Raw genomic sequence first — 12,940 nt, 5'->3', positions numbered from 1 at the left:
CACAAACAGCACTGAGGCCAAATGCAACGTGCTCCGGGTAATGTTCAGCACATCTCTTAGATATAATCTAACTTAATTACCTGAAAAATCATTTAATGGCTGGTTTATTGTGCTTTTATGTAAATAAATACCCAGGAGCCACAAATACACATCCCACCAGTTGCAGGAGGTGGGTCCTTTTTGGAGTTAACACTGCTACTCCTCCCTTCCCGGCACAGGTAGGAATGGATTTATAAAACCCTCTTTTAATAAATAAAGGTTTGGAATTTGGTTACACAAACCTGTGCATGGTTACAGGTGAAAAAAATCTCCACCTGGGCAGCATGGAAAGAACGTGGGAGAGAGGGGAAGAGGAAAGAATCACCCAGAGCAGTTTTTATTTGACTTTTGCCCCACTGCCCTGAAGTGTCCTGGGCAGCAGCTCCTTCCTCCCCTCCCTGTGTCCTGCCCGTGCCCCAGGGCAGAGGGGTGAGGACAAGCAGCTGCTGGAAGGCAGGAATATTTGCCAATAAATAACAAATAAAACACCTGCAACCACCAGGTGCTGTCCTTTATCATCAGCACTTTCAGTGCTCCTCTGGCAAGGCAGGAGTTAAAAATCAGCATTTCAAAGCTGCATCGAGGCTTTCGTTCAAAGTTCCAGAGATTCCTTCTGATCAGGTGAACAAACTGTGCTGCAAAGGGGACTCCTCCAGGCCATGGCACTGCCACCCCTGTGGGGACAAACCAACCTGCCCTCCCAGGGGCTCTGCACACAAACCAGGTTTGGTTGAAAACTGAAATACAGCCTAAAAATGTAACCCTGCCTTCTACAGCTCAGCCCGATCCTCCCTGGCAGTGCCAATTCAGCGATCACAGCTCCCCAAACTCCTCAGCCCAGAACAAGAACGTTCCTGCCGGAGGTTACAGCAGCAATGGCAAAATTCTGCAGGATTTGGGATTCACCTCCTTCACAGGGAAGCCTCAGGGCTGAGGCAGGACATTTGTGGGGTTTGAACACTGCAGACTTTTCCCAGGGACACTCAGAGGCTTTTTCCTCACCAGTGCCAGTTCTAGGACGTGCAAGGGGTGGGCACCAGTGAGGTTCTCCTTTTCCAAGCTGTGCTGCAGCCACCCCTCACCTCCCCCAGCACTTCTGTGCTGCTCTGCGTCCTCAAAAATGCAGTAAGTCCAGTTAACAGAAAAAGGATTCATCTTCCTGCTGCCTCATCCTTCTCTGAGGCTCCCAGAGGGAAGTGATCCCCGACATTCAGCTTCCACAGAAAGAAGAGAATAGTTACTGGTCCTTGCTCAGAAAAAAAACCAAAAAAACAAACCAAACCAAACAAACAACAGAACCGTTCAAACTCAAAATCTCTTCCTACTGAGTAAACATTTCACAATTCATATTGGATTTTACACCTTTTTTGATTTCTGACTCATTATTTTTGAATTATTAAAGATGAGACTATTGTCTATTCACAGCACCTTTCCCTTTTAAAAGCTGTGAAGCACCTGAAATTCAGACTGTAAACTCCTCTGGGAGGAAAGCACCCTCTGCCAGGGATGCGTGCTGTGTATAGCTGCTATTCAGGAGAAACTGTTCACCTCTCAATTCTGCCTTCACAATTGTATTCTACTGCTGAGAGGAAAGCAGTAAAAAATCCTATCCTCCTATTTTAGCATGAAGAACAGGCACTCTTCACTTCCACAGAATTTAAAATCAAAGTAAAAAGCTCTATTTATACTGACCTGGTAAAAAAAAAAGGAAAAAGAAAAAAAAAAAAAAAAAAAAAAGGAAAAAGTCCAGGAAAGAATTTTCCTGGCTCCTTTTCCAATGGTCTGTGCACTCCCATTGCATAAAGTCCAGGACAGAGCAAAGGGTTTATAGCCAATAAATCCTGCACTCATGCACAAAGTCTGTGTGACATGGACACATTTGGGCACATGCTGGATAATTTATTTGTCCCTGTTCACTTTGGTACCTGTGATTCTCTCTACTCGGCATAAAAAACTGCCTAGAAGGGACTTCTTTTGGTTAAAATTAAAGAGCTAGATATTTCCATATCTAATGTTCACAATTCTAAAGAGCTCCTAAATATTAGGAAAACAATTGACTGACCAGAAGAATGAATCAGACTTCTAAAGAGTCACCTGTGAAAAAATAAAAATCATTAAAATCAAGCTGGAGAGGCAGCATTTCCATGGGCACAGGCAGGCAAAGGCCTGTGGAGAAATGAGATAACCACATCCTTGTGGCCTGGCTGAATCAGGAGGCAGTGCCAAAACCTCTGGAGGTGAGAGGTGCTTGCTTAGAAGATAATCATTAAGATATTTTCCTGCATGTTTAGATTTGATTTCTCTATCTGAAATTCAGGGAGGTTGCAAATTCAAGCACTGCCCAGTAAAGACCAGAGCAAACAGTCCCTGGCAGCCCTTCCTTGGCAAACACAAGGGCGTGGTGATGGAAAGCAATGCCAGAATGAGGGATGAGGAATGAGTCGTCTCATTCTTCAGCTGCACAGGATGTCCAGACTACTCCAAAATCCCACCCCATCCACAAGGACAGGGCGGCGAAAAAGACTTGATCACAACTTCAGAGTGGAACTGAGACACAGAAAGCTCCAGAGAGGAGACATGAGATGAAGAACCCCATGGAAATTTAAGACCTGCAGACTGAACACAATCAAGTTAAGAACTGCCTTCATTCAGCACCTCCCACGGAATCACTACCCCAGGCAGGTAAATCCAGAGAGACTGCAGGGTACCACTGTGCTGGCACCACCCTGCCCTGCCACCTGAGCACACACACATTGATTCCACAGACACATTTGCCCAGCCTTGGTTCCGATCTCTCCCTTTCCAATCTAGCTCTTGGGAGCGCCGTGCCCCTGCGTGCCCAGGGCAAAGTCCACGGCCTGGTGCACGCTGTGGAAGAGCAGGTGGTCCTCCCCCTCCTTGAAGAACTCCCCCCGGAGCAGGGAGCTCCTGACAGAAGGGTTGCACTGGGCCAGCAGCACGTGCACGTCGATGTCCCCGTAGTCCCTGCAGACCTCCTTGAGCGCGCGGATGCCGGCCGTGTCCAGGAACTGCACCGCGCAGCAGTCGATCACGATGGTGTGAAACCCCACGGGTTCCGACCCAAAATCCACGGGGGCGCTGCTCTGCTTGTCCCCAGACCCCGCCTCCTTCTCCTTGAGCCTTTTCTTCTCTGCTTTCTTCTTGGCTGCCTTCACCCACACGGGGTTGACCCCGGTTTGCTTGTAGAGGGTGGATTTGAAGCACTCCTTGTTGATGTAGTAGATGGGGGCCTCAAAGCGGAACACCACGACGCCAGGCTTGGTTTGCAGGTTCTTGTAGGCAGAGAGGGACTCGTAGGTCTCCGACTCGGCCACCCAGCCCAGCAGCGGCGCCTCCGGCCGCTGGGTGCGGAAGATGACGCAGAGCATGGAGAAGCAAACCCCCACCAGCAGCCCGATCTCGGTGCTGATGAGCGCCGTGGCCGCCATGGTGACCCCCCAGATCACCGTGTCCACCCTGCTCAGGTGCCACATCTTGGGCAGGTCCCTGAACTTGCGCAGGGCTCCGCGGAGGTTGACGATGGTTATGACGGCAAGGACGCATTTCTGCAGGGAGTAGAACAAAGGGGCGATCACAAGGAGGACCAGGAGGATCACCAGACTGGTCACCATGCCGGACACTTGGGTCCTGCAGCCCGTGGACTCCTTGACCAGGGTCTTGGCGAGAGCCGCGCTGGTCGTGAAGCAGTGGAAGAAGGAGGGAATGATGTTGCAGAAGCCGATGGCGTACATCTCCTGGTTGGCCCTCACGGAGTAGCCGTGCTTCTTGGCAAACATCTCCGAGAGGGACACGGTGATGGCAAAGCCGATGATGGCAATGGGGATGGCATCCAATGCCACGCTGGGAATCAGGGTCCAGACTGGAGGGCGCGGCGGCAGAAACCCCGTGGGGATGTGCCCAGAAATGCTGGAGCCGTAAGTCTCTCTCAGCTTCCCAAAGTGAGATGCCAGAGTGGCTGCCACCACCACAAAGAGCTCCACGGGAACTGGAGCCTTGAGCTTGGATTTGAAGCGCTCGTTAAGCTCTTTGGCTGGGACGAGCACCAGGAAGCACAAGAAGCTGGTGATGAGGTCGCAGATGTTGGTGGTGTGGATGTTCCTGAAGATGTTTATCCAGGTGGTGATGAGGGAGCCGACGCCCCCGCTGCGGGGAATGTCCAGGCCCAGCAGGTACTTGACTTGTGAGGTCAGCACGGTGATGGAGGCCCCTGTGACAAACCCACTCAGCAGCGAATCCGAGAGGTACACGGAGACAAAGCCCACTTGGAAGAAACCCATGGCCACCTGGAAGGAACCAACCACACGCAACATGTCAGGACACAAATCCCACAGATTCTGTCAGCTGGATAAAAAAACCCAACATCGTGCATGGCCCTGGAGGATGAGGCATGGTCTGAGCAGGGAGGAAAGTCTCAGTATTCAAACCACGCTTTTTGGGGGTCTTCATCCCCTGAACAAATGTTTGTTGTTTGCTCTGCTAATTACCCTGGTGGGGAAAAAAGAAAAGAAGAAAACCTAGGGGAAAAAACCAAACCCCACATTTGAAATATTGCCTGCTCTTGCCATTTCTCTTCCAGTTCTTCTAAACTCTGAACTTTGCAAGGATCTAAAACTTTCCTGGTGGCCTTTGTCTGCCTTGCACTGGAGTTCAGAGCCTGCAATAAAACTACAGCCTGAGGGGTGACAACTGTCCTTTGCACGGCAGAAAGTTTGGTGCCTCTGACTCAGAAAGTCTATGAGCTGCAAACTCCTCTGCTGCAGATCATAAAAACAGAGATAACTGGGAACTCCCCGAGAATCTCAAGGAATTACTGAAGATAAGGCAGGTTTGGAACCTGGACTGGCTGAAATCAGCTCACAGCTCTCACAGGCTCCCTTATAGCCTTGATAATTAATTCAAGGTTGTTCTAAGTGTAAAACATCAATAATAATTAGCTTACCTAGTTAGTATTAACTGGCGTGAGAAGATTTGCTTTTTTTTTTGATTTGATTGTAAAGTTTCTGATACAAAGAATATGAGATTTTGGTTGAAAAAAAAAATTGAGGGTGTTGGCCTATAGAGAATATGGCTAATATGCAGAGGAACTGAAGATAAACTGATCTGATTTCTTCAGACAAAGAAATTAATTGTATTTGTACTTGCAAAGATAAATTGCAATTCACAAACTGCACCCATCCCACAGGGATGAAAGATGAAACCCAAAACCCAGTGTAGCCTGGGAGGCCCAGAATATTTCTGAAATAACTCAACATGAACTTGCAGTACAAAAAGTTCCAGGTTGTGTCCAAAACCTGTGTTTTAAAGTGCCACAAACGTGTTTTGTTCCCCTCCTATATACTTTGATTGGCTGTCACCCTGGACAGATGAGAACAAATGAATGTGAACTCACAGACTCAAATACCACAGCTCTGCAGTACTGCTAAAAATAATCCCACTCTGGTTAATGTATAAGACTCTAAAAACAAAGATACCTGCTTTAATTTAGACAAGCAGTGAAATTCTAGAAAATTCTAGAAAATAGACAGAGATATGTAAATATAAAACATATTGTATCCTCCCAGTAGAGCCCTTTCCATGCAATAGCATTGTTTGGGCTCCGAATGGGCAAACAGCAAATTTTAAAAAGCACATTTACAAATAAAAGGAAACTGGAGATACTTTTACTGTCCAAATTTTTCTTCGTTGAAGGCAAATGATTAGAGACTGGAATTAGGAACTGATGCACCACATTTTGGCCCAATGAAATGGAGTCTAATGCCAAAAAAACTAACAGAGCTTCAGGCCACAGCGAGGAAGGTGCTGAGCAGAGGTGGGATTGAGGGCCAGAGGCGCAGGTAAAACTTTACAAAAGAAAGGCCCTGTAAAATCAGGCCTTTTTACTATTTTAACTGAATTAACAGCTAGTCTGTTGAGTTTCTATGAGAAACACATCCTAAGAATGACAATCAATTTGCATAACAATCTATTACTGTGAAAAAACGAGATGCACTTCCAAAAGCAACGATTCTATCTCATTAGAATATTAATCTAGAAGAATATTGGAAGAAAATTAGAAGAATATTAGTATACTGTAAGAAAATATGTAAACTACCTAAAAGTAGAAGTTTGACAGACATGTACAATAACTCTTACCAGCTAATGAACTGAGTTTCACTAGATTACTTACCAATTACATTCAAACACAGTACTGTCTAATACCATATAAAAATGAACTTTTCACTATAAAAAATTAACTATTCTGCACAAAAAAACCCAGATGTCTAGTCTCGTTTCTATCTCGAACACAAGGCCAACAACAGCTCAGCAGAAGTGTCCCACCTCCCCATCACTGTGCCCATTAATATGATTTCCCCTTCTGTCCATTATTTTGATCAGGTGCAATTTCCCTGTAAAACCAGTTTGGCAAAAGTGTGAAGTGCTTTTTTTTTTTTTTTTGGCTGTAAAAAAAACCCCACTTCTTAGCTAACAAAGCTTTGCAGGATTTGGCAGGTGAAATCAATGCATCAAAAAAAAAAAACAATAAAAAACCACCCAAAAAAAGAGCCCACAAGAGGTGTGGACCAGCTCCAGCTGCCCTTACCTGGTACACCCCCGAGATGAAGGTGAGGGTGGCAGCCACGGCCATGGCGTAGCAGCCGCTGTCACAGAGCGGCTCCGTCCCGTTCCCGGTGCCATTCCCGAGCCCCCCCGGGCCTGGCAGGGCGCTGGGCACGGCTGGCTCCAGCTGGTAGCCAGCCCTCTCCACCTCCCGGTCCACCACCTGGCCCAGCATCAGGCAGACCACGCCGAAGATGCTGACGGAGATGTGGCGGGAGGTGCCGAAGATGCAGTAAATGATGCAGGAGAAGAAGGAGGTGTAAAGGCCGTAAATGGGCTCCAGCCCTGCCAAGAGGGAGTAGGCAATGGACTGCGGGACCAGCAGGACCCCCACGATCACCCCGGACATTACATCCCCCAGGAGGTACTCCCTGAGTTTGTATTTAGGAAGCCACTGTAAGATGGGGAAAAAGCCCAAAACACAATCTTTAATTTTGGCTGGGGTGCAGCTGCAAGTTTCCTTTGCTCGCTTAACCAGCAGGGCCTTCATGTTCCCCTTCTTCTCTTGGGGTTCCAGGAACATCGTGTGATGGAAACTGCACTTGGCATCATCTCCTTCTGGCCCTTCCATCACTTCATGGATGTGGTTGGTCTCTGTCATCGCTGCCATCACCAGGACTCACTGAAAACACAAAGAAAGACCATTAAACCAAAAATAAATGTACAACGTGAGACCTGAACGCAGCATTTATCAAAAGCAAGGGCTGAAACTCTCTGTTCAGCAGAGAGAAAGCAATTTCCAAGCAAACTGGGAACCCCTCAGCTTGCTTGGGAATTAAGAAAACGACATTTTCTCAAGGGAGCCTCCCCACTGCATCCCTGTGAAACAAGGAATGACCTTTCCCAGGAGGGAAGCTGACATCCTGTGGAATACACCTGCTGCTGGCAGGGTTGGGAAATGGACAGGAATGCAGCAGCACTGCCTTTCTGGCAGGCTTCCTGGAGAAAATCTCTGCCTGCAGCCTGTTCCACCTTGCAAAGCCAGACAGAGGGTTTATTGTAGTGCCACAGCCACTCCAGCTCAGCAGCTAAAAATTAACTGCAAGCGGGACATTTCCAGCAAAGCACAGCTCAGGCTACATCTCTTGGGGGTTGTTTTTTGTTTTTCTTTTTTTTGATGCAGTGTTTTCGCCTGCCAAATACTGTAAAGGTTTGTTAGCTAAGAAGTGGCTTTTTTACAGCCAATGACACGCTGCAAAAAAAGCAAAAAAGCACTTCACACTTATGCAAAACTGGTTTTACAAGGAAATTGCACCTGACCAAAATAATGCACAGAAGTGGAAAACATTATTGCGTACAGTGATAGGTAGTAGGTGGGACACTTCTGCTGGAGCTGGTGCTCTAGAGCAAGCTGCCCACAGACAGCAAAATAGGATAACTATACCAATAATTTCACCCTGGGAACATATTCTGACTGGGAAAGAGCAAGGTCTTGACGAGACAAACCCTAATGCATACCAAGTGACTGCCAGCCCTCCCACCTGCAGAAAGCATCCAGAATTCTCCAGGAAACTCCTTAAGCTCCAACACCTGGAACCACCAGCCAGAAACTCACTGGTCTGGGGTGAGACCCAGCAAGAGAACCCTGAGAAGTGTCACTGCCAGGCTTCCCTTTCTGGCACTGCAGTCCCAGAGTGCCAATGGCAGCACGGATTTGATGTGCTGCTCACGTCCTCTCCATGCAGTGCAAACATCAGCCAGACTCCTGTCCGTGGAAGTTTCACTGCTGAATTAATTGCCCAATTAATTGTCCAATTGTCCTGAATTAATTGTACCAATTAATGAATTGCTACAGGAACTGGCAGTGCTAAGGATGCCCCTTGAGCCTGCCACAGAAGGTGTTCAGTTAATCACCATTCCCCAAGAGCAACAGCACCACAGAACTGTGGAGTCATCCAGGCTGGAAAACCCCTCTGAGGTCACCCAGTCCAACCACTCCCAGCAGGGCCAAGGCCTCCCCTAACCCATGTCCCCAAGTGCCACATCCACAAGTCTTAAATCCCTGCAGGGATGGGGACTCCAGCACTTCCCTGGGCAGCTGTGCCAGGGCCGGACGGCCCCATCGGTACAGAAATATTTCCTAATTAACACACTCCCTGCCACCATCCCTGCAGTGTGAGCTCCCAAAGGGATGGGAGGCAGAGGTGAGAGGAGGGACTTTGTGCGGTGCCCACTGCCTTAGGACAGCCTGAGCAGAAGGAACCCACATGAGCAGAACCAACTACAGAGCTTAATGCTTACAATGGCTTCTTCAGAGACTTCTAGAACCAATTAGGAAGCAATTCCACCCAACTAATCCAACCGTGGTGTCCCTGGAGCTGCAGACATTGAAGCCAATGCACAGAAAATACCAGGGAGAAGTTTGTTTCATCTCCTGCTCCATGCTGGGACTCCCAAAGGAGTTTCCACTCAGCACAGACCCAGACAGGGAGCGTCTCTTTGGTGGGTGAGCTCCTGCACCCTCCCAAATAACCAAACCCTGCCACTCTTTGCCGGGTGTCCCTGAACTGGTACTGAAAGGAGGGTTCCAAACACAGACCCCAAACCAGCAGGGATGGATTTTCTGTGTGGCAGAGGCTGTATCCCTCCCTGCTGTAACATCCCAGGATCACCGAGGTTGGAAAAGCCCTCCCAGCCCAAGCTGTGCTCAATGCCCACCTTGTCCCCAGCCCAGAGCACTGAGTGCCACATGAAGAGTCAGGACCTTCAGGTGAAGAACCTGCACTGCTCAAGATGGTAGAGTGATCACACCTGGAGGAGACCCCCACCCCTACCTTGCAGGTTTCCAAGCTCACCCACCTGTACAGGACTGCAGATGGTGCTCAGGGATGATTTACAGCCCTCGCAATCCCCCTGAATACACAGTGAGAATCAAGGGAGTATTACAAAAGCCTGGCTCAGCTCTACCTTGCAAAAGCACGTTCTGGAGCCGTATTTGCTCAAGAAGTTTTGTTTGTTTTACCAGCACAGAGTTACAAATCAAAAGGCTTCTCACCCACCCAAAGCTCAGCAAATCAACACTGCAAAAGCTGAGGGGGGGAAAAAAAAAAATCAAGCCAGACTACTTTTTATGTGTAGCAATGAGTTTGTTTTCTGAGATTTTAGTGAAGATTTCAATAGTGAAAATTCTTTTGGTTCCTTCTGTCCCTCCTCCAGGACCTGCAGGCAGCACACTCAGACCTGGGAATTTTCTGAGATGTGCCAAGACAAACCCCAGACAGCTCAGATTGGTGCTGCTGTAAAGCATCTGCATGGGAGGGGGTGCCTGGGTTTCAGTCGTGTCCAGACAGTAGGGAAATGTTCTAAGTAAAAACCTCTCTGGCTCCAGAGCTCTGAGCACATACTGGCTCTTTGTGCTGACTTGCATGACAGCTTTCTCTCCGTGGCATGAAAAGGACCTTTCAGCACACAGTCCCTGCCCCTTGCCGTGTCAGGACAGTAGGAAATGACACCATTTCCAACACTCATTTCACCCTTTTCTGCCTCAAAGTGCTGCCCTGTATCAATTTTGTAACCGTTAGCCCTGGCTTGTCTAATAAAACGGGATTTTATTCTTACACATTAAAAAAAACCTAACCCTGAGAAAACACCTTTGGCTCATGGTTTGGACACTGAAGGATGTTCTGTACATATACCTTGAAAGAGGAGCTGCTGTGGTTTTTATTCTGAAAGCTGCTATTTCCCCACAACCCAGAATTCACTTTTATCACTCCTTTTGGCCTTCCAGGGAGTGTCTCGTTGTGACAAACTTCGCTTAAGATAAAAAAACTACAAGACAGAACTGAGGAAATTTCCAGTTATCTCTTATCAACCGACTGCCATAAAATGAAGATACGGGGAGGTCCTGCAGTCTCTAAAAGTCACCAGACTATTTCTGGAGCCCATCTGGGCCCTTCTTTCTGATCCCATGATGTGGCAGCATCTGCCTGGCTTCTGTTTTTGGGGGAGCACTACCTGCAGCCAGGGCTGGCTTGGACTTCATTCCTCTGTGGCACATCAGAGTCACCTTGAGAGTAAGAGAAAACTGGATTGTGAAGATCACTCACCTGCTGAAATAACTACTACGAGGTGAAACTTCACACGTGAGCATTTCAGAGTAGAAACTGAATCACAAGTATTCTTTCTACAACACCCATCTCAGTTTTCCTTATTTTTCTACATTTAAATTCTCACTATGTGATCACCCTCCACCCTCATGTACCCCTTGCTAGACAGGAGAATTTACGTGCACTAAAAACTAATGTTTAAATCCATTGTCTAAAAAGACATGAACAATTTCTGGAGAATTGTAAAGGTGAATCAGAAATCCAAATTCCACACAAACTGAACCAGAGCTGGGCCCTTAGAAAATGCATCCCCTAAGAATACAACAGGAAAGTTTATCACATCCTTTTGACAACTAAATCTTTGACCTTTCTCTTGTTGGACAACAACCTGTTTCAAATAATGTCTTTACAGTTGTGGAGCAACAAGGAAATTCAATATTACCATGATAACACCCAGATAAGCACTGGAACAACACTGCCTGCACCTTGGAATTTGACAGAATCCTTCATATCCTCCAGCAAAACATTCAAGCCACAAACATTTACTTCCACAAAGGGCTGAAAATGAAATGAATAATAAAAACCACGTTTAAGGAACACATGTGGAACAGAGCTGCCTCACTTTTGGCTCAGTAACCAGCAGCCATTCACTCATGTAGGAAAACCTGCAAAGCCAGACAATAAAACCTCACTTCTGCTCCTGCTCCAAACAGGGATCTCCTCACTTTCCCCGAGCAGCAGCAGCCTCCTGCACTTTTGGGGAAGATCCCATGGAATCCCTGCTGGCAGCCAGCTATTCCAGGGAAGTTGTGTCACCTCCCAAGGGCAGCTGAGCCTGCTGGCTGCCCTGCCCTGGCTGAAGCAGATCCCTGCAGCAGCTTCCATCCCACCCGGATTTCTCAGGGAGAGTTTGCAAAGCTTTCAGCAAGTTATTCCTGTGTTAAGGCCCTTCTCCCAGCCTTTCTGCTAGCAGGGGAAGGTGGAACACTGATGATGGGCTGAGGAAGAGCTGCCCAAAGGGATTTCCTCAGGCAGCAGCTGCCAGCTCAGCACAGGGCATCCCACACTGCCCATCACAGCCCGGGCTGCATCCACGGGGCTGGGACCGTCCGACCCCAATGGAAACACACCGGGACCGCGCTGGATAACGCAACTGTTGTTGTGTTTTAATTAGTAAGCGTTAATAACATTAATAAAAACCTGCAAGAAGGAGCCCGCACGCTGTGTGCCCCCTGGAAGTGCGGGTTTTGCTGAGCGCTTTGGAAGCCAGCACTGCGGGTCCTGGCGGAGCGGAAGGGAAGTGAGAGCAGCAGCTCAGCTCTTAACGCCACCTTCACTTTCAGCCTCGGGGTCCCGCTGCCTTGCTACCCGGCTTCCTCATGGCTCCCATGGGCATTTTCCTCTCCTCCTGCTCGCTCCGCGGCTGCGAGCAGCAGCCCAGGAGGCTCCGAGCCGGACCCCGCTGTGCCCCGGCCCCTTCCCTCGGTACTCACCGCCCGCGGCTCCCCGGGGACCTGCGGCGCCTGGGACGGACGGACAGAGTTACGGACAGGCGGCCGGCCGGACAAACAGAGTTACAGACGGACAGACAGACGGAGGGACTGCCCGGCCGCGGCGGGTCCCGGCAGCACCGCCCCGCTCGGGGCAGGGAGGGCCGGGCAGAGCCGCGCCCCTTCCAGCCCGGCCCGGGGCACTTCCGAGGGGATGCCGCGTGTGTGGGGACACGGGAAAGGCTGCTCCCGGGGCTCTGCTCTGCACTCAGCCTTTTAAACTGAAAGTATAGGGCTGATAATGAGGCGATAATGTGAGGGGAAGTGAGATTAAACTTTGTGCAGGTGGGGAAATGTGGCACTCTCTGGCCACGTTTTGCTCTGGGGTGCCACTGGGATCCAATGAAACTTGGATTCATTGCAATGAATGGGATTCATTGAATCCTGGATTCATTGCAAGGAAAGGGATTCACTGAAGCCTGGATTCATTGCAATGAATGTGATCCATTGAAACCTGGGGAGGATGAAGGATCCTTGGCAATGTGGGTATTTAAAATCCCAGGTTTCTGCCAAGTGCTCTGCTCTTGTCTCTGGGCTGGAGGTTCAAGGTCGGAGGGGCCATGCCCAGTCCTGTCTGCCTTCCCTTCCCTTCACCCAGAACAGCAGACGTTTCATCTGAAGTCAAACATTGCCCAATATTTGCATTCCAGGTGGAACCTTGAATGCGAACTGTCAGAAAACCCCATC

General features: G+C 48.7%; 1 protein-coding gene across 1 annotated transcript; it reads right to left on the bottom strand.

The window, feature by feature from the left end:
• Positions 1–1,767: 1,767 nt before the first annotated feature.
• LOC119706634 (sulfate transporter-like) lies at positions 1,768–12,461 on the bottom strand. The gene is made up of 3 exons (XM_038150540.1): positions 12,197–12,461; positions 6,641–7,279; positions 1,768–4,343 (listed from the first exon to the last, which is right to left on the bottom strand). The coding sequence occupies exons 2-3, from the start codon at positions 7,265–7,267 to the stop codon at positions 2,847–2,849; spliced, it is 2,124 nt and encodes a 707-aa protein (XP_038006468.1). The 5' UTR covers positions 7,268–7,279; positions 12,197–12,461; the 3' UTR covers positions 1,768–2,846.
• Between the last annotated feature and the right edge of the window lie 479 nt (positions 12,462–12,940).

The sequence above is a fragment of the Motacilla alba genome, chromosome 13, assembly GCF_015832195.1.
Source record: "Motacilla alba alba isolate MOTALB_02 chromosome 13, Motacilla_alba_V1.0_pri, whole genome shotgun sequence".
NCBI lineage: Eukaryota > Metazoa > Chordata > Aves > Passeriformes > Motacillidae > Motacilla > Motacilla alba.
Note: the sequence above shows the minus strand (reverse complement) of the source record. Positions and strands in the feature narration are given on the sequence as shown.

Excerpts from the sequence above, each read along its gene's own strand:
- LOC119706634 (XM_038150540.1), bottom strand. The coding sequence starts at position 7,267 with ATGGCAGCGATGACAGAGACCAACCACATCCATGAAGTGATGGAAGGG. Across the intron at positions 4,344-6,640 it reads TCATCTCGGGGGTGTACCAG|GTGGCCATGGGTTTCTTCCA; the intron begins GTAAGGGCAGCT and ends GGTTCCTTCCAG.